Raw genomic sequence first — 22081 nt, forward strand, 5'->3', positions numbered from 1 at the left:
ATGTGGAGGGAATAAGAAATATGTTTTATCTTTCGGGTGTTCTCACTTGGACAGAAAATCCAGTCACCTAAACATAAAAGCATAATGCAACAGTAAGTGCTATAATAAAGATGTGAAAAAAAGTGCCATAATAGCCTTCAGCACCTAGAAAGGATGAGACTAGTCACGGTGAGGGGGCCTGTCACAGAGAAGGGGACATTCTTATGTACCAGACTAACCGCTTTTATTCCAACTGGGCCTCCCAATATCTGTGTTGACAGTTGCTATGATGTGTGTTCTCTCTCTGTACTACTGCTCTACAGCCTGACTGGTCCACAGGGTAGGATTTGATTATTTATATATACAAATCTTAGCACAATACCCATCTAAGCATTGTTTTCCTAGCCTTTTCTTGTCTAATTCTGGGGACAACACCCAGACAATTAGTTCAGTTGAATGAGCCAATTGGATGTACAAATAAGCAGTTGAGAAGCTTTGGGGATGTGCAAGAGTAACGCTGCAGGAAGACAGCTGCATCAGGCATTGGAAATTACTGGAGCCTCAGTCACCATGACATTAGTATGCTTAACAACTAGTAAGTTGCCAATGAATCCTATGGCATAGAAAGCCTTATTTTTACTTGTGTTTCTTAAAGTAAATCTAGACTATCAGAGTATGCTGGTTTATGGGAAAATAAACTCTCCTAAGCTTATGTTCTCCAGATGGATATGTGTGGGTCTGCAGAGATGTGATTAAGCACATGCATTTAGATGAGCCAGATGAGTACCTACAGGAAGAAGAGCTTATAAAAAGATGATAATTCCTATTGTAGGATGCGGCTGCTCTTCTGTCCTCCCCCAGAGCAGTTTTGAGAGCAGGAGATTGCCAGTTGGAAGCCTCAGAATGCTGTCGTTTCCAGTGCCCTCATTGATAATTTTAGGAAAATGCTGTTATAGGAGATGAGAGTCCAGACAAGGACTGGTACTTTTTAAAGTTAGCAGAGTTATATTTTTTTAATGAAAGAAATACAAGGGATAAAAACTAAAGACATGATTTGATTTAAATGCCAACACTTCTCTTATTATCTCTAAAATAACAGCCAGAGTAGGCTGGCAGGAGGAAGGGAAAGGCAGCAGCACCCTGATATGGATTTTAAAACCCCAGGAAACCAAGGGCAAAACAACCCATTTAGGTGAATGTTAGGTATTTTAGTGAACATTTTGTGACGCTGTATCTTTAGGATTTTTTTGTGAGAAAATTATGGAAAAGAATAAATGAGATTTTAGCATTTTTATTAAGATATGATTTTTTTTTTAGTCAAGGTTAGAGGGAAACTGAAAGGATTCCAGGTTGTTCTGTCTGGATTTTGGAATGATACAATGATAGATGAAATTTAAACTCAATATAAGCAATGCTGCAGAGGCTGAGATTTTCAATAACTGTGTTTATGCATTGTGACAGCTTATAAATTAAAAACCTAGCAACTCTTAGGAAATACACTCAGCCATCACCAGGGATAATATAATAGAGGTGACTTCTCTATAAAAAAGGGAGTTTGGAACTGATGCTATATTGAAAGTGAAAGAGGAAGTAAATTTGAAAGTACTATTTTACTGATTATTTGGTGCATTTATATGTCTACAATGAAAAAAACAAAAGCAAAAAACATCAGAAGCTGCTATGAAACCTAAGTGGGCTGGGTAAGGGTACTGGCCAGAGTGTAGGTGGCAAATTATACTGACTGTAGATTCAAATATAGAATATTGCTTTTCAGATTTTTTGTATAATTAATTAATGTAGAATATTACTTAAAAGAGCCAAGACAGAAAGTAAGCTGACCCTGGTTAGAGTTCTCAAGAAGGAAAAAATAAGAAAAGCCAAAATGAGTTGAAATGAGTTAAAAAGTCAAAATGAGAAAAGCCCAGAACATTGTGTGAAATTTACCATATTAAGGAATTTTTATGAGGCCTTGAGACAATTCTAAACCACAAAACCAAAAACCTGATCCATTTCAATGTAGTCACAATGATCTTGGACAAGTCACTTGTCCCAGCCTCTACTTCCCTCTCTGCATTGAAGAGAATGGTTTTTCAGATGCCTTCCAACTGCAAACTAGTTTTCTTTTGTCTGAAATTACATTTAATACTAACTTAGGTAAGGTTGAAGACACTTCCTCACTCATCCTCTTAACTATGCAACAGTGCTGCTCTGTGGTCTATATACCTTCCACTCTTCCTCTGAATGTACTGATCTGCTTACCCCAAGCAGAGGAGAGCCCCTGACACGTTCAAAGTAGTGAAAGAGTTGTCAATATTGGCCCAAGAATTAGGGATTTATTTTTTTCCACCTAAAAAATTTTTGGGGGGAATGTTTAGAGGGAAGAATATGAACATAGTAATCAGAATAACCTGGGTTTCAAACCTATTACCAGCTGACTGAAATAGCAGCTATGTTTCCTTATCTGGAAAAAAAGGATGAATGAAAAACCTCGAAGAATGAAGAGTGTTACCCAACCCAGCACTCACATTAATACATTTTGAGGTTTCTGTTCCCTTTCTTCTTATTTATGATACACTAGGGCCTAACTAGAAAACAGATTTGCTTATTTTTAAGGGTCTTTGAACTAAAGAAATCACTGCTAGCTTCCGATAAAATATTTGAACAAAATGGAGTGAAATAAGTCTCACAAATTAAAAAACTAGCCACCCTGACAGGGTTTCAATACCAAGGGGATTTTAGGCAATAGGGATTAAGTCAACATACATCTCCAGGATTCTTCTACAGAACATTATAAGCGGTCGTTTCTTATGTGCAAGATTTTCAGAACGCCATGGAGAATTAGCCCTCATTTCAATATATTAGGCTCTGAATATTTCAGTATATTAGGCTCTGAAGTCTGAACGTAGGCTCTTAAGTCTGACTATAGCCAAGGTCTATATTCAGAGAGGAAAGGCCGGTTTCTAGACGTCTGGAGGGTTTGTCACAATGGGTTTTTTTAAGCTCTCTGAAAGCCCTTCTCCAGAGCCCCTAGCTCCTCCTAGGTGCCAGGACCCTAAGACGTCCCTCGCTGTCCCTTTTCTCCGTCTGAGCTCTCAACCCCGCCTCATTCAGCTGCTTCTCATTTTTCATTTTCGCTTTCCCCCATCAGTGGTCAAAATAAGAATTGGAAATTATCTGTTGCTTGGTATAGTGCTCAGAAAGGTTTTGTTTTTGGTCTTTTTAAAAATTAAGATTAAAAAAAAAAATTCCTCCTCAGGTTCTTCATTTTGCAATGAGTCCGGACATCCGCTGGCTCCCTAGTCCCCCCTTACTCCCCCACCAAACTATCTTCATTACTGCAAGGGGGTTCGGGTCTGTCGGAGGGGGTGTGAGCCTTCCGCGGAAAGAAAGATACCCTGGGAGAGGTGGCTTGGGATCCCGGGAGGCGCGAGGAGAGCCTCCCCCCGCCTAGTGGGTGGGGGGCGGCGCGGGAAAGGCGGCGGCCCTTGCCCAGCCGGGGAAGCCCGTCCGGGATCCCGGGGCGCGCGGTCAGCGGCCGGACGCGGCGGCGGCGACGGGGACGCGGCGTGGCTGCCGCAGGGGAGCGGCGGCGGCAGCGGCGGCGGCGGCGGCGGCGGCGGGCGCGAGGGGCGGGGCGCACTCCGCAACTTCTGCCGCTGCCTCCCGGGCGCTCTCGGCCGAGGGGCGCGGCGGCTGCGGGCTGCGGGCTGCGGGCTGCGGTGCGTCCAGCCGAGCCCGACCCGCCGGCTTGCGAACCCGCGCGTCCCGGGCGTCCGTCGGGTGCCAGAGACGCCTTCTGCAAGTAGTCCCCGGGGCGGCCGCGCTCCCGTGTTGTCCGTTGCGGCTGCGGGACCGGGACGTGCGGAGCCGCGAGGCCGAGCAGAGGCGCCCCCCTGCGGTCAGCGCGGGTCTCATGGCTGGGCCGAGAGGAGCGGAACCGGCGAGGTGAAACCCCTGGGCCGGCAGCCGCAGCGCGTGGCGGGGGCGCCGGCTTCATGGGCAGCGGCGCACAGCGGCACGATGATGGACGTTAATAGCAGCGGCCGCCCGGACCTCTACGGGCACCTCCGCTCTTTCTTCCTGCCGGAGGTGGGGCGCGGGCTGCCCGATCTGAGCCCCGACGGCGCCGGCCCGGTCGCGGGCTCCTGGGCGCCGCACCTGCTGCACGGGGTCGTGGAGGTGACGGCTAGCCCCGGGCCCACCCGGGACACGCCGCGGGACAATACCTCCGGCTGCTGGGAACAGATCAACTACGGCAGAGCCGAGAAAGTTGTGATCGGCTCCATCCTGACGCTCATCACGCTGCTGACGATCGCCGGCAACTGCCTGGTGGTGATTTCGGTGTGCTTCGTTAAGAAGCTCCGCCAGCCCTCCAACTACCTGATCGTGTCCTTGGCGCTGGCCGACCTCTCGGTGGCCGTGGCGGTCATGCCCTTCGTCAGCGTCACCGACCTTATTGGGGGCGAGTGGATCTTTGGCCACTTCTTCTGCAACGTCTTTATCGCCATGGACGTCATGTGCTGCACGGCCTCGATCATGACCCTTTGCGTGATCAGCATCGACAGGTAAGGGCCGGGTAGCCCTGTGACGGGGTCCGGCAGGGGGTGTGCTGGCAGCTTAGCCCTGCGCGCTCGCCTTTCCTGGTCAGATAAACCAGACTTCTCGGCGGGATGAAGGGCTGCGCTTAAACCATCAAACCCCACACATCAACCCTACACCAACCAAACTACTTCAGTTACAGCTTAGCCTGTATAAACCTTTAAAAGAAGAGCTTGAAATGCCCTGGTTTATTGTAGTGAGAATTTTAAGACCAAAGTTAGGAGTATTTTAAGCTTTAGCAATTCCACCAGGGGGTCCCTTGGCTTGGTTTTCAGAAGGAAGAAATTTGATCCTCTCTGAGCCTGACAAACCCTTGCTGTGAGCCTGAAAGAATCAATTCTTTAAGAAACCAGCAGGAGAAAAGCCACCTTGCTTCCCAGATTGTAGATGCTACTTCCCAGGCCAATAAAAAGACCTAGGGTGGTCGCAGGATTGGGGGACCAATGTTTACATGTCTTAACGTTGCTGATTCTGAATCACTTTCTTTTGGAAGTCGGCTTTAGTGTCTGGCAATGCTGTTTGTATCTACAGGGTTATTGGAGCTGTACTCCCTGTCTGAATGGTTGATTCTAGCATTTCATCATATCCCTTGGGAATCTTCTCTTGAGAACTCCCCCACTGGAGTAATTGAAACAGAGACTGACCATCTGTCAGGGATGCTGAGGAAAAAATTCCTGTCTTGGGTGTCAGATTGGAATAGGAGACCTGCAAGGTTTCTTCAGACTCTAGCATTATAAGATTCTGCAATGGAGCTAGCCTTCAGTGCTAGAGATATTGTGCAATTGACAATTTGGAGTATGGTTCTGATGCTCTTTGGAGACAAAAACAACTCTTTGCTTCTCTTGAAACTAAAATGTTAAATCTTAATGTTCACAGTTAGAATTTTGTTAGTGTTTTAAAATCAGCACGGGGCTGGTATCCTGTTGTGTTTAATGATACAGAGAAACAGTTGCTTATTTTCTTAGTGGACATACAGAACCTTTAAATGTGTAGACCTTCCAGCAAAGGAGAAATAATTGGTGCCTCCACACTTAAAAAAATGTCTCAAAGGATAGTCTAGCACAAAACTGAGATTTTCCTTCTTTTCCTCCCTGCATACACTGCTGTTTTCTCTCTGTGTGTTTTGTATATATTTAATATGTTCTGCTGTTTTACTGCTTCACCAGGGTTGATAGTTACTGAAGGAAGGGGATATTTTCAGGGAAAAAAGTACATTGTATACATTGTATTTACATTTAGTTAAAGATATAGGTTATTTAAAAAAATTGATCCTGCTATTTTGTGTATTATATTAGGAGCTTCTGATAGCAAACAAGGAATTATTTTTAAGAGTAGAACATGAGCTGCATACGTGAGAATATTAGCTCCAAACTTGACAGTTGAAGTTCTGAATTACTGTAGTTAAGCATGACCGCAAATATGCATTTATAGTCTGACTGTGGCAACATGAACTAGGAGAGTGCACTCAATATATGTAGTAAGTATATGCTTGAATTATAAGTGTAAAAATCTGATTGTTCATCCAGCCAAAACTGTGCTTCTTGCATGAATGGAGTCCTTTTCAATGGAGCTTAGTGTAATAAAAATAATTTCTACTGCAAGTAATGCATTTATAATCTTTTTTTTCAATTTCACAATTGATAAATGATAAACAGCACAGTGTGCTTATTGTTTGCTGGGGTCACCCTGAGATTCCTATACACAAGCTAAAAGCTTTCTTTACTCATGATGCATGTGCGACTTACCAGCCACAGGAACATCTCCAATACAGAGACCAGGTTAATCCTTCTTAGCAAGAGCTTCTAATTTCTTCTTCAACTATATCCTTATGATTGTCACAAATTGTGTTAATATAGGGATGCAGATTTTATCTCTTAGTTGTTTTTTTTTTAATGAAAATTGCCCCATTGGTGAATTTTGCTGAACAGTTACTTTAGAGGATGAACGTGTCATTTTTTGATAAAATGAAGAATTGGTAACATCGGAAGACACAGATTTTTTTTCTTCCAAGAACACACAGAACTAAAACTGAGGAAAAGGAAAAATGCATTTGATAGCGATTGATTGATAAGGTGCATTATTTCTCTTTTTTCTTCAGTTCCATTGTAGAATATGGCTAACAATATAAAAAGGTGCTAAGAAAATATGAAAAGATTTAATCTTCGTTCATTCATTCTTTCTTGTACCTAATATTTGTTACACTGTGCTTCATGAAGCATAAGTAAAGATGAATAATAATATTCCTGTTTTTGATTTGGATACCTGTTGGACATTTAACCTTGCAAAATAGAACCTTAGATTTTTTTCTTAACCTTTCCCCACCATGTTGGGATGCTTTCCTAGCCTTTTCCAATGGAATTTCATGCCCCTTTTCATAAGCTTCAACACTCCCATCTCCACCCTTTATAGGTAATGACCCATGATCATTGAAGAAGTAGCAGCCATTGAATGGAAACTCCTTTGTCTATCACCAAACAATTTTTCCTGCATCTGTACCTTTACTTCCTTCTGGGTAAAAGCAAGAAGGCATTGTGTCCCAGCAGAGGCCAGACCATCCCATCCCCTCTCACCTTCTGGAGGACTCAACCCTTAAACCCTCATCTCTCCTTTGTCTCTTGTGTTGCCTCTCAATAGCATCAAGCTTAATCTTCCGTTTTTAAGAATTTCTCTTCTGCCTGGTTCCTCCCTCCAGTCCCTGCTTCACTTCCCAGTGGGAAGTGGAAGGATAGTTGCTCAGTTGTCTCTGACTCTTTGTGACCCCATGGACTGTAGCCCACCAGACTCCTCCTCCTCCATGGGATTCTTCAGGCAAGAATATTGGAGTGGGCTGCCATTCCCTTCTCCAGGGGATCTTCCCGACCCAAGGGTTGAATCCGGGTCTCCTGCATTGCAGGCGGGTTCTTTACCGTCTGAGCCACCAGGGAAGCCCTTTACTTCACAGTTAAGCTGTTCAAAGAACTAGGACCACAACCTGACTTTAGTTCCTTACTTCTCAGAGAGAGGAGTTTGGCCCTCACCAGGTCTACTGTAATATTTTAACTGGCCTTCCTGATTTCACTTCTCATCCATTGCCTATGAAAATGCTAGAATGATTTGTTTTTTAAAAAGTGGTTTTAAGTGAGGTAACATTTACCTGTAGTGAAATGCACAGATATTAAATGTACATTTTGATGTGCTTTGACAAATATTTTTACACATTCAAACAACACTCCAAATAATATATAGAATATTTTGTCATACTAGGAAGTTTCCTTGTGCCATTTTTAGAATGATCTTTTAAAAACAGAAATCAAATAATCTTTTATATACAGTTTAAATTGGAGAAGGCAACAGCACCCCACTCCAGTACTCTTGCCTGGAAAATCCCATGGACAGAGGAGCCTGATAGGCTACAGTCCATGGGGTCGCTAAGAGTCGGACACGACTGACCGACTTCACTTTCACTTTTCCCTTTTGTGCACTGGAGAGGGAAATGGCAACCCACTCCAGTATTCTTGCCTGGAGAATCCTAGGGGCGGCGGAGCCTGGTGGGCTGCCGTCTATGGGGTCGCACAGAGTCGGACACGACTGAAGCGACTTAGCAGCAGCAGCAGCAGCAGCATACAGTTTAAAAACATGCAAAACAATTCTATATATTGTTTAGGTGAACTTGTATATAAGGAGTCAAAATATAAGATAGTACAGAAGAATGGTGAGCACCAAATTTATGAGAGTAGTTATCTCTAGTGGGGTGGGGGTAATTAGGGAGTAACATATGTATTAATGATACTGGTCAAGCTATATTTTAGTGGTTGACATAGTCTTCTTATCCTGTGTATAACTTTCTGGTTTTTTTAGAAATACATATAGAGAAATGAACAATCCTAAATGTGAAGCTTGATCCCTTTCCATGAAGTGAACCCGTGAATGTAACTGGATCAAGAAATGGAACATTACCAACCAGCCAGAGGTCCCTTCTTGCTTGTTCCCAGTTTATATTACTCCCAAAGATAACAGTTATCCTGATTGTTAGCATCATAAACTAGTTTCTCTTGGTCAAAACCTCACAAAATGGAATAGTATACTGTGTACTTTTAAACCTGGCATCTTTTGCTCACTCTAAACCTGTATGTGTGATTCATCAATAGTTTTTAGTCTGTCAGTATTTTGTTCCTTTTTTTCCTGAGTGGTATTCCATTTAATTTGAGTATCAGTTCACCTGTAGATGCACATTTGAATTGTTTTCAGTTCCTACCTGTCACTAACCATGGATACTAGGAATTAGGTAGGTGTGTGTGTGCTCAGCTGTGTCTGAATCTTTATAACCCCATGGACTGTAGCCTTTCAGGCTTCTCTGTCCATGGAATTTTCCAGGCAAGATTACTGGAGTGGGTTGCAATTTCCCACTCCAGGGATCATTCCCAACCCATGGATCGAACCCATGTCTCTTGCATCTCCTGCATTGGCAAGTGGAGTATTTACCACTAGTGCCACCTGGGAAGCCTGTCACTAACAGTGCTTCTATAAATATATAATGTATAAATCATTTTGTGTACATATTTTTGTTTCTTTTGAGTAAATGTAATACTGGAAAATAAGATAGCTTATTGCATTTTAATTTTATATACCCTCTCACATCTTTCATTTTATAGATGCATTTTAATCTACAATACACATTTTAAAAATGTACTAGAATTTTTATTGTTACTTTAAACAATCAATATTCATTCTTATATACCCACATGTTTACCTTTTCCATTGCTCTTTATTTTTTTCCTACATTACCATGCTTTCATCTGGGATCATTTTCTTATGCCCATTAGGCTTTTATTAGCATTTTTTCAAAGTGAGGGTTTACTGCTGACACATCCTCTCAGTTTCTACTTATCTGAAAATATCTTAATTTTACTGTCATTTTGAATGATATTTTCTCTAAGTATGTCATTCTATTAATATATTGAAGGTTTTTTTCCCAGCACTTTAGAAATCTTATTCCATTGTCTTCAGGCTTCCATCCTTTCTGTTGAAAAGTCAGTTATTAACCAACATTATTAATGCTTTTTTGAAAATATTGTGTTTTTTTTACCTCTGGTTACTTTTAGGATTTTCTTTTTGCCTTTAGTTTTTATCAATATTTCTATGATGTCCTTAGGTTTGGCATTATTGATTATTTTCTGTTATATATTTGCCGTCAACCCTGATGAAGTTCTTAGTAACTTTTGTGTTTGTGCATTGGTATCTCTAACTTGGTTGTATCTCTTTAAATACTTTTGTTGCCTCTTCTTTCTCTCTCTATGTCTTCAAAGTTACATAATTTAGGTCTTTTTCCTTTACCACACGTGTATCTTACACTCTTCTTTCTTTTCCATTTTAGCTTTTCTCTGTGCTTCAGCTTTGAAGAATTTTGACCTACCTTCCTATTTATTAATCACCTCTTCTGCTATGTCTAATATGTTGCTCAGTAGTTTTAATTTTACAGTACTAGAAATTATTTTTGAGCTTGTTTTTTGCATTTGATTCTTTTTATTGATTCTAACTCTATGGTGAAATTCTTTGCCTTTTATGAATTTTTCCATCTTCTTATTATATTTCTGAATATGTTAATCATAGTTAGACTCTTTTCCTACTAACTCTAATACCTGAATCACTTGTGGTTTCTTTGTCTGTGATCTGTTTTTTTCTCCCCCTCTGGGTTTGTGCTTTGTGTCTTGGCATGTTTGATTAACTTTGATTGTATACTCAGCATTTTGTATGAAAAATTATGAATGTTGTATATGATTTTATCTCCAGAGAAAAAACTTCCAGGCATGCACATTGGGGGACTGATTATTATAATCCAGCTAGGGACTTGGCTGACCGTAGGCATTGTTTTAGTTTCAATAAAGCTGTGTGTGCCACTTGCCGATGCCTCTTTCTAGGTTGTAGCCTTCTTGGAACTGCAGCTAAGAGCATAGGGTGTTCTCAGTGACTTCTTCCCCTGGCTAGTCCAGAACTCTTTTCTCTCCTCAGCAGTGTGAGACTATCAAAATTCTCTCTGAAAGTGTTTTTGGGAGCCTTCTTCTTGGCTTCTTAGCCTCCTGCCCTGCACAGCTTTAGAACTGAGCAGATGTCTAGAGGGGAATGCCAGCCAAGTGCTGGGCTTAGTTTTCTGCTTTTTTTATTTGGATCTTGGCATCTCAGGGCTCTTAAGCTTTGTCTTTCTTTTCTGAAGAGACTACTGAAATTTCTTCTGGTATTTTTGCCTCTTAATAGCAACTGTGTTGAGGCTGTTTGCCTGGATCCTCAGCCCCTTACCCCTCTCCTACTTTAGGCAAATGTCCAAAGGGAAAGAATGACTGCAGAATTTTGGCTCATCTCTGTGATTCCCTTATCTCTAGGATTTGTCCCCTCAATTACTGCTGCTGCTGCCGCTGCTGCTAAGTCGCGTCCGTCATGTCCAACTCTGTGCGACCCTATAGATGGCAGCCCACCAGGCTCCTCCGTCCCTGGGATTCTCCAGGCAAGAATACTGGAGTGGGTTGCCATGTCCCTCTCCAATGCATGAAAGTGAAAAGTGAAAGTGAAGTCACTCAGTCGTGTCCGACTCTTAGCAACCCCATGGACTGTAGCCCATCAGGCTCTTCCATCCATGAGATTCTCCAGGCAAGAGCACTGGAGTGGGTTGCCATTGTCTTCTCCCCTGGTTGTCTCAAAAACTCTGTTATGCCTTTAAGCAGGTGTGTGTGTATATTTGTGTTTTATCCAGCTATTCTAGTTGTTTTTAGCAGAAGCATTAGTCTGAAGCATTAAGCAACTCCATCATAGGGAGAATTGGATGTGTGCATGAAAGATTTTGAATATACAGATGTAGAAATATAGCCATGTAAATTTCCTGCTTAAAACCCTTTATTGGCTTTTGATTTCACAGGAATATAATTCAAAGTCTTTAGCATGCTTACAGGGTCCCTGATTTGTTCCTCTCTCACCTCCAACAACATTTTGTGCTGTATTTCACCTTGCTTTTCATGAAAAGTGAAAGTGAAGTCGCTCAGTCGTGTCCGACTCTTTGCGACCCTGTGGACTCTAGCTTACCAGGCTCCTCCCTCCATGGGATTCTCCAGACAAGAATACTGGAGTGGGCTGCCATTTCCTTCTCCAGGGGATCTTCCCGACCCAGGGATTGAACCTGGGTCTCCCACATTGCAGGCAGACGCTTTAACCTCTGAGCCACCAGGGAAGCCTATTGGCCTTTTTCAGTTTCTCTGTCATGCCAAATTCTTTCTATGTCAGGCTTATTCCATACAGATCCACCAGCTAATATAGTTGCAATACTGTGATTTCATGTCTGGAGTTCTATTCCCTAATACATGTATTTTGATCCCAACTTGGAAAGCTTAAAAGTGCCTAACCCTCTAAAATGGCAGCAATGAAAATATCTGAAAAATACCAAATATTGGCAAGTATGTAGAGCAGGGGGAACCTTTGTACATTCCTAGTGGGACTGTGAATTGGTGAACCACTTTGAAAATAGTTGGCATTATCAGGTAATATTATTATGTATACCCTATGATTCTGTTATTGTACCAGTAGGTGTATGTCAGAGAGACTCTTGTCACCAAAAGTCTTGTACAAACTATTTATAATATTCACAAATTTGAAACCCCCAAACTTGAAATATATTAATATATAAATGTATCAATAGTAGAATGGATAAGCTGTGGAACATTTACATAATAGAATACTATTAAGTAGTGATTATCAAACTTGAGCGTCATCAGAACTATATGGAGGGTTTATTTACACACAGATTACTGGGCCCCATTCCAAGAGCTTCTGATTCAGTAAGTCTGGGGTGGAGCCCAGTGATTTGCATTTCAAACAAATTCCCAAATGATTCTGATGCTCTTGATTTTGAGATATTACTTAGAAACTGTTGCTATACAGCAATTAAAATTGCTGTAGTAAAAGGAATCTCACAAAGTAATTTAAGCAATTTTTTATTATAAAAATTTTGAAACTTAAAATTTAAGAGCCAAGAGTCCAGTATGAACAGCCTAATCTATCCATCACAAAGTATTTAATGTTTACTTTGCAACTCCTTCCTCACAGTATTTTAACTCAAATTTTAGACATCATAAATATAATGCTTTGAAGCCACAAACATGATGCTGAGCAGAAGAAACAGAGTAAAAAGAACACATATAATGTAATTCTATTCATGTGAAAATAGAAACAAGCAACATTATTTGAAGATACATAGAAGTGGAAATATTATAAAGAAAAGGAAGGAAATATACATCATGAGAACAAGGATAGCGATTAATTACTTCTAGGTGGGAAGAAACATGGTGATCAGAGAGGCATGCTTTTGAGATGGTGTAATGTTTTATCTCTTGCCTGTAGAGGTGGATACAGGTAAGAGGTGGATACAGGTAAGGTATCTTGAGGGTTCTCTAAAAATTACTATGAAAATATCCATGTATATTTTAGGCAACTTCCTACATCTATATTTTATTTTATTTTAAAGGGACAGAAGTATTTATTTGATGACATCTTGTGAGGTGTTTAGGATTTAGATCAGATGTATGGTTAATCTGAGCAGATGCAGTTACTGTTTTAATGCAGTCAGCATCTGTTGGTTTTCAGCCTCATGTGTGAGGGCAGGGCTCGTCTTTGGATTGTTCACAGTTACAGGAACTCCTCTGGCTAATTTGAAAGAGCCATAATCTTTAATTCTGACTGGTGTCTGGCTGAAGCCTTGCTTCCTCGCCAGGTACCATGACTCATTCGCCTCAGTGATCTGCTCTTGGCTTTAATTCTGCTGCAGTCAGCAGTGCAGGGTGCCTTCTGGCTTCTCTGGATCCCCTTTGTCTTTGAAGGAAGTCATACTTGATCATCTCTAAAATTAATTTTCAGCATGTATATATTCTTTAAGAGTTGATAGAATCCTTTTCTTTTTGTTTTTTTTCCTCCATCTTGTCAACTGGATAGTGGGTACAGTGGCTAGAACTCATGGTCAAGAGGGACAACCAGGGCCATGCTTAAGAAGGAGGAGAACTGTCCTGGGAGGGTAGCAGGGACCCTGAGGGTTATGGACTCTATTGGATTTGCATGTCCCTGACTTCTTCCTAGTGGTTGAACAGATATTGTTATGTTATCTGTCACAACTTCTAAATGTTAGTGCCAGTTTCTTATCCCGTGTGTGTATCCTTCACACTAATGTTCTATATACTTCCTAAAGCATCATTGTGAGGTGTCACTGTGTCATTCTCCTTTGGGAATAATGACTACTATTTTTAAAAATTCTTTAAGATTATGTTTTATTTTAGAATATCGAATATAGTTCCCTATGCTGTACAGTAGCACCTTGTTGTTTATCCATTCTATATATAATAGTTTGCATCTGCTTATTCCAAACTCCCACTCCATCCCTCCCCAACTTTCCCTCCCACTTGGCAACCACAAGTCTCTTCTCTATGTTTGTGAGTCTGTTTCTGTTTCACAGATAAGTTAATTTGCGTCTTATTTTAGATTCTGCATATAAGTAATATCTTATGGTATATGTCTTTCTCTTTCTGACTTACTTCACTTGGTATGATAATCTGTAGACCCATCCATGTTGCTGCAGATGGCATTATTTTATTCTGTTTTATGGCCAGGTGGTAGCTCAGCTGGTAAAGAATCTGCCTGCAATTCAGGAGACCCCGATTTGATTCCTGGGTCAGGCAGTTCCCCTGGAGAAGGGATAAGCTACCCACTCCAGTATTTTTGGGTTTCCCTGGTGGCTCAGATGAATGCGCCTGCAATACGGGAGACCTGGGTTCGATCCCTGGGTTGGGAACATCCCCTGGAGGAGGGCATGGCAACGCACTCCAGTATTCTTGCCTGGAGAATCCCCATGGACAGAGGAGCTGGCGGGCTACAGTCCATGGGGTCGCAAAGAGTTGAATATGACTGAATCAACTAAGCACAACACAGCACAGTATTGTATTGTATATGTGTACCATATCTTCTTTATCCATTCATCTTGGAATGGACATTTAGGAACAAGAGGCTTCTGTGCTACATAAATTCATAGAGACTTTACACATAATATCTCATTTAATCTTCATAACACCTTTGTAAGGGTGTTTACTGAGGCCTCTGCTGTCATTGAGGTCTGCTGGCCAAAGGTATAGGAGACAGAGTATGAACATTTCAAATCCCATTTTGTAGATGAGGAAGCTGTGGAAACATACATACTGTATAGAGCAAGAACAGCAACTGAATCAAAAGCCCTTACATGTTCCTCTACTACATTGTAGCCACTGCCTGCTGAGTGAGGAGGATATTGTGAGTATAGCATTCAAGGCCTTTTGTAATTTGACCCCAGCCTCCTTTATAGCCTCAAACTGACTGACTCCATCATAGGTATCCTCTCTTTCAACAAGATGTCAGAATAATAGAACTAATGTTCGTACCCCCTAAACTTGTTCCTCTTACAAGGGTCCCATCCCAGTAAGTGGCATTAGGCTGCACCCATTTTCTTTGCTAGACATTTAGGTATCGCCTTTGAAACCTCCCACCCAACCCCTCACTGTCACCAGCTCATCACCAGATGCAACTGACTGTCCCTTCACTTTTCTTCTCTCCACTCCCAGGACCAGAAACTCAACCCAAGTCTCTGTTATCTTTAACTTGGACCCCTTGAAGTAGCCTCCAAGGACTCTCCCTGTATCTACTCTTGCCACATATTGATAACAGAGTGTGTAACCCTGGCTGTACGTTAGAATCATCTGGTCAATTAAAAAATATCAGTGCTCGGAGCCAGTCTCTACAGATCCTGATGTGGAGTGGGCCTGGGCATCAGTGTGTTTGAAAATATCCCTCAGGTCATTCTAATGTGTATCCAGCCGGAGGGAGAAGCCCTGAGTTAGGGTGATCTTATAAAAATGTAAATCTGATTTTATCCATGGTTTCCAAAGTTACCTGCACATCAGAATCACCTTGGAATCTTCAAAAAATTCCAAAACCCATACCCAGGCCATACACAAACCCAGCTGATGTACAACACTGGGGGCGAAACTTATGCATTATATTTTGGAAGCTTCCTAGGTTAGTCCAGTGTGCAGACAGGTTTGGGAACTACTGAATTATGCTGTTCTCCTCTTCAAACTCTTTAATGGGTTAATGAGTTCCCCTGCTTTGGGGATAAGATGCTAAATTTTTAATATAATTTAAAAGATTTTGTAATCTGATTTCTGTGTATCTCCTAGATCGGGGTTGGCATTTTTTTCAGCAAAGGGCTAGATAGTAAATATTTTGGGTTTGTGTACCATATGGTCTCTGTTGCAACTGCCCAGCTCTGCTTCTGTAGCATGAAAGCAGCTGTAGACTGTATGTAAATGTGCAGGCATGGCTGTGTTCCAATAAAACTTTATTTATGGCTATTGCAATTAGAATTTCATATGATTTTCACAATATTATTAAATCTTATTCTTTTTATTTTTTCAACTATTAAAACATATGAAAGCATTCTTAGCTGATGGGGGCTGGTATACAAAAACAGGCAGGGACTAGATTTAACGCTGCTGGAGTTTGCCGACTTCTACTCAAGATTTGGTTTGATTCAATTCAATTTTCTATCTTATATATCATCTCTCTCCCTCCCCTTGTCTCTCTTCCCCCCATATTCTGGCAACTCTGAGCTCCTTTCACTTCCTTGACATTTTGCTGTTCAGGGACTTCCCAAATGTTTTTATTGCCTATTCCCCACCCCACCCCCTGACACTCTTATGTGCCTCTTGGGCGAGTTAATTCTTATCACTCTTCAGACAGGTCCTTGACCAGACATTGTGCCTCATGGAAGCATTCTGAGAATCCCCAGACTATCTTAATCTTATAACTTCCTTCAGTTTTTCTTTCTTGCACTCACTTTGGTCAGTAATTACCAGTTTTAAATTAACTGTAGTGGATTCCTGATTTGCGGGATTGTCCACACAGCAGACACGGCAGGACCAAGGTCTCTCTTGTTGGAGACTGTGCACCCCGCCCCCAGCATAATACTTGGCACATAGTAGGTGTTCAGTTAATCCATATGGATTGACTGAGGGAAGAAGGAAGGAAGAGAGGGAAGGTGGGTACCTCTGATTCCCAAATGTCTGGCCTTGCCTTCTTATTCTCCAGCTTCTTATGAAATATTCCTCTTGGGGAGGTTTTTTTTGGAAACCAAATTAGGGTTGGGAGATTGTGTGCTGAAACAGAAGCAGTGTGGAGGCAACTGGACAGTCCTGAGGGGTCATCCCATTAAGGCATAGTAAACTGGTGAGTCACTTTCTGCTCTCCACGCATGTGCAGAACACTGACATAAACAAAGCCCTAGTGATGCAAAAAATTTAGCAGCTTAGAGCCCAGGAGTCAGCTTTTTATTATCATCATTGCTGTGCTATGAAACAGGGTGAAAAGGCAGGCACAATGAAACAAAAATCCCAGACTCTTTGTATTTCAATGAATAAAACATATTTTGACTGAGCTAATGCAACCCAGAAGGAAAGCCATAGGTGTCAGGCATGAACGTGGTACCCAAGGAGGGGAGCACAATAACTGGTGGTTACAAAATCATTTATTGAGCACATACTATGTGCCAGGCCCAGTGCCAAGGGCTTAGGGTGGTACATCTCATTTCATCCCCATGACCACTCTATGGGCACTCTCACACCCACTGCTCGTGCCGGATGAGGAAAGAGAGGCTGAGAGAGGTGAAGTAACTCACCCAAGAGCATATAGGAGGAAAGCAGTGAATCCCATTTGGCTGGGGGTGAGTCCCACTCTTTTGAGGCCCAGAAGGGTATTGGCTTTGTGAACATCATTTCTGAACATGCCAAGTGATAGAAGGTATTTTCTCCTGCTGCTCAGACAGGGACAATGACCAGATGTGTTCTGGCACATTTTCCTCTAGCATTGATCCAGGGCATCCCCCACTCCAGTCCATCCATTAGCTCTTGGGTTACAGTTAAGGTAAGGTCAATGTGGAATATTATAAAGTATTAAGATCCATTTTGTGGCTCAGATGGTAAAGAATCTGCCTGCAGTGCAGGAGACCTGGGTTTTATCTCTAAATCAGGAAGATCCCCTGGAGAAGGGAATGGCAACCCACTCCAATATTCTTGCCTGGAGAATCCCATGGACAGAAGAGCCTGGTGGACTATAGTCCATGGGGTCACAAAGAGTCAGACACGACTGAAGAGACTTGCACTTTCCTTCAAAGATTTAAGTTGGAATCTGAGCAAGAGGCCCTAACAAAGAGGCCAAGTATGTATGCGTGTGTGTGTAAAGGGAGAGGGTAAAAAGAGGGGTAGGTAAGTGGGGTAGATACAGATGGAGAGAGAGAGGAAGAGAGGGAGGGGAGGTGACAGGTAGAGAGAGGGTACATGGGCAACCAGGTTAGAGGAGATGGTGGAGGTGAGGTTTATTTACTAAGCAAACCCTTGTTGTTTACCTACTGGGTATTTAAGTACTGTCGGGATACAAAGGTGTATAATGACACAGCCTCGTCCTCAAGAGGTTATCTAGTTGAGCATAAATTATTTTTTTCACATACCAGAACATTTGTACCTTTAAAAAGTTAGGTTGTACATATTGATTTGCAGTCAATCCCTGTGTGGTATGACCTTTCTTGAAGGGATTCATGAATCACTTAGTTTCTGGTTGCAAACAATTGGGTGGTTTGAGCACTTCCATTGATAAAACCCCCAGTACTCTATGGTCTGTTTTTGAGCATCCTCTCTGTGCCTAAAGAATTCTTGTTAAGACTGCTGCAAAATGAGGGCTGTGAGGTCAGACCTACGTGCTCATGCTTATGATGTTGCCTGTTGAAGTACAGGATGCCAGCCCCTGGGGGCTGAGCAGCTGTGGGCCTTCGAGGGAGCATCTCCAGTGCATCTATTTGGGGAGCTTTATTTTTGCCTGTTTAGCCAGTTTGTATTCTCACTTTCATCCTGGCCTCTGTTCTGATTCAAATTCTGTATTTCTGGGCATTCTGATAATATTTCCCACTCTCTCAAAGGGAGGCAGCTGGATAGCTTTCTTCCTTCCAAATGGTTCTTTTATCTGGAACATCAGGCAGAACCATTCACCTCACAGGGGCTATCAATATTTATAGTCAGGCCTGGGGAGACTTAAATGGCATGCTTCAAGCCATCTATCATCAATCCGGTCCAGCTGCCTGAATATTTCAGAATTTTATTTTTGGGAAATGTATATTCTATACATTTGGTTTGAAGACGTCTCTGATATTCTCAAGAGAAGTCTTTGCAGAATCTCCTATTTTGAAAAATAGATTGCCTCCCAGTTTCATAGTTGACAGTTTTCTGAATACTGCAGGCTTTTACCACTCTGGCTTCCTTTCAGGGTCACAAAGGTGATAGTCTTCTGATAGCAATTTCTTAACATAGAAAAACTGCCCTTTTTAAAGTTAAGGGAATCCTTGGGGATTCATCTATTCACATCTTTAGTATTTATTGATTACTTAGTCGTCATTGATTACTCGTTTATCCTAAATAAAGCAGATGAGGCCTTTGCTGTCTTGAATTTTATATTTGAGTAATAATAAATAGACAAGGAACAGATAAACTAAAAAAAGCCTCATACATACATGCACACTGATTCATTAGTGATAAGGGCCAGATGAAAAATTAAAACAGAATAATGTGTTAGAGTGGGTGAGCCTGAGGAGGTGACATATACATTGAGGTGTAAGTAATGTGATGGATCTGGCTGTGAGAAGATCAGGAGGAAGAACATTTTAGGCAAAGGCAGCAGCTGGTGCAAAGGCCCTGGGCCAGTGTGACTGGAGTAGAGAGTTCAAGGGAAAGCCCAGAAGGAGATGACAGTAGAGCAGTGGTCACAGCCGTTTTGAGGTTTGGGACAGGTAAAGAGAGTGGATTTTATTCTAAATAAAGTGGAGCCCTTGAAGAGTTTGAAGTCTCGGGTGACATGATCTGGTTTATAGTCTTAATAGTTCCTTGTGGTTACCTTGTGGAGAATGAAATGGAGAGGAGTGAGAGTGAAAGTTGGGAGACCAATGGGAAGGCTTCTGTAATTGTTAAGATAAAAGAAGATTAAAAGAGTGAAGGTGGAGAAAAGTGGAAGGATTTGAGATACATCTGGGCTGTACATTGACAGGACTAACTGAGGGATCACTTTGCCGACAAAGATCCTTGTAGTCAAAGTTATGGTTTTTCCAGTAGTCATGTATAGATGTGAGAGTTTAACCATAAAGAAGGCTGAGTGCTGAAGAATCCATGCTTTTGGATGGTGGTGCTGGAGAAGATTCTTGGGAGTCCCTTGGACAGCAAAGAGATCATACCAGTCAATCCTAAAGGAAATCAATCCTGAATATTCATTGGAAGGACTGATGCTGAAGCTGAAGCTACAATACTTTGGCCACCTGATACAAAGAGATGGCTCATTGGAAAAGACCTTGATGCTGGAAAAGATTGAGAGCAGGAAGAGAAGAGGGCAACAGAGGATGAGATAGTTGGATGGCATCAATGGACATGAGTTTGAGCAAACTCCAGGAAATAGTGAAGGACAGGGAAGCCTGGCATGCTGAGTCCATGGGGTTGCAAAGAGTTGGACATGAATAACCCAACAGACTGAGGGATTAGATGACAGAGAAGGATAAAGGATGACCTTGTGCTTTGGGCTCAAGCAGCTCAGCTGATGGTTATGCTGTTGACCAAATAAGAGAGTTGCAGAACTGGTTGTAAAAATCAAGAATTCTATTATTTATTTGTTTGTTTCATTTTATATAGTTGTGATGCATTTTATTTTATTGATGTATAGTTGATTTACAATGTTGTATTAATTTCTGCTGTACAGTAAAGTGACTTGGTTATACACACACACACACACACACACACACACACACACGCTTTTTCATATTCTTTTCCATTATGGTTTATCACAGGATGTTGAATATAGTTCCCCATGCTATACACTAGGACCTTGTTGTTTATCCATTCTATATATACTAGTTTGTATCTAGCTAACCCTAAACCCCTAGTCCTCTCCTCCTACAAGCATAGGTCTCTTCTTCATGTCTGTTTCATAGATAAGTTCATTTGTGCCATATTTTATTTTATTTTATTTATTTATATTTTTGTGTGCCATATTTTAGATTACTCATATAAGTAATGTCATTTGGTATTTGTCTTTCTCTTTCTGACTTCACTTAGTATGATAATCTCTAGGTCCATCCATGTTGCTGTAGATGGCATTATTTCATTCTTTTTTATGGCTGAGTACCATTCCATTGTCTGTATATACCATATCTTTTTTATCCATTCATCTGCTGATGGACATTCAGGTTGTTTTCATGTCTTGGCTATTGTGAACAGTACTGTATGTTATATGTACAGTATTGTTTTTGTATTATAATTTTGCCCAGATATGTACCTTGGAGTGGGATTACTGGACCATATGGCAACTTTGTTTTTTAGTTTTTTGAGGAATCTCTGTATGTGTGTTATACATAGTAGCTGCACCAATTTACATTCCAACCAACAGTGAAGAGGGTTTGCTTTTCTCCACACCCTTTCCAGCATTTGTTATTTGTAGACTTTTTAATTATGGCCATTCTGACTGGTGTGAAGTGATATATCACTGCAGTTTTGATTTGCATTTCCAAGAGTTCTGTTTTGAATGGTAAGTTTGATATTAATAGACATTTGGATCTAAGAGTCTAGGATTCTAGAGAGAAGTAGGACTGGAGATACAAATTTGGGCATCATTGGAAATGATGTATAAAGCCATAGGGTGGGGCCCAGCTACTACTAGTTCTTAGGGAAGTAAAATATTTACAGGTAAAGAGAAGAGAAAGAACCAGCACAATTTAAAACATGGACACGGTCAGTGAAATAGGAACATCTGGAGAGTGCCATCATGGAGATTAAGGGAAACATGTTTTGACAAAGATAGAGTATCAATTGTGTCAAAAACAGTTGTAAGAAAAGGCTAGGAAAATGGCCAATGAATTGGGTGACCTTGAGGTCACTGGTGATCCTAAGAAGAGTGGGTTCAGTGAAAAAGTGGTATGGAAGCCCACATGGAGCAAAGTGAAGAGAGATTGAGAAGAAGGAAGTAGAGGCAATGACTAGAATCAGCTCTTTGAAGAAGGTTAGCTTTTAGAGTCAGGAAACCTATATTTCAACTCTGTATCTGCTGCAGTGACCCTTATGATAATTATTTATGTGCATATCTTAAATTCTGTTTTTCTTAGTGCTTACAGAGTTTCTGGCACACAGTGGGTGCTTAATCGTATTAATTGAATGAATGGATCAATGGATTTAATAAATATCCTACTAGAGTAGAAACACTTTAGGCTGGAGATTGTGTCTGATTCATCTTCTGAAGGCTCATGTACACTGGTGGGAATGCAAAAATATCCTTGAATGAATAAATGAGTCTGCTAAACTTGGGAGTAGAGTAGGGGAGCTTGGGTTAGGAAAGGTCAGCGATGCTGGTTGTTTAGAGAGGATTCCCATAGAACTGGGTAAGGGCCAGA

At 41.5% G+C, this 22081-nt stretch overlaps 1 protein-coding gene across 7 annotated transcripts in view; it reads left to right on the plus strand.

Annotated features, from left to right (window-relative positions):
• Nucleotides 1-1290: 1290 nt before the first annotated feature.
• Nucleotides 1291-22081, plus strand: part of HTR7 (5-hydroxytryptamine receptor 7) — a 202589-nt gene continuing 181798 nt past the window's right edge. For all 7 annotated transcript variants that reach the window (XR_014072802.1, XR_014072805.1, XR_014072803.1 and 4 more), the window contains exon 1: nucleotides 1291-4544. Coding sequence is in view for 3 of the 7 variants with exons in the window: in XM_081555480.1 (XP_081411606.1) it covers nucleotides 4000-4544 (545 nt within the window). In the remaining 4 variants the exon portion in view is untranslated. The remainder of the gene's footprint in view (nucleotides 4545-22081) is intronic.

Source organism: Giraffa tippelskirchi, chromosome 2 (genome assembly GCF_054371585.1).
Source record: "Giraffa tippelskirchi isolate mGirTip1 chromosome 2, T2T-mGirTip1v1.2.pri, whole genome shotgun sequence".
In the NCBI taxonomy this organism is placed as follows: domain Eukaryota; kingdom Metazoa; phylum Chordata; class Mammalia; order Artiodactyla; family Giraffidae; genus Giraffa; species Giraffa tippelskirchi.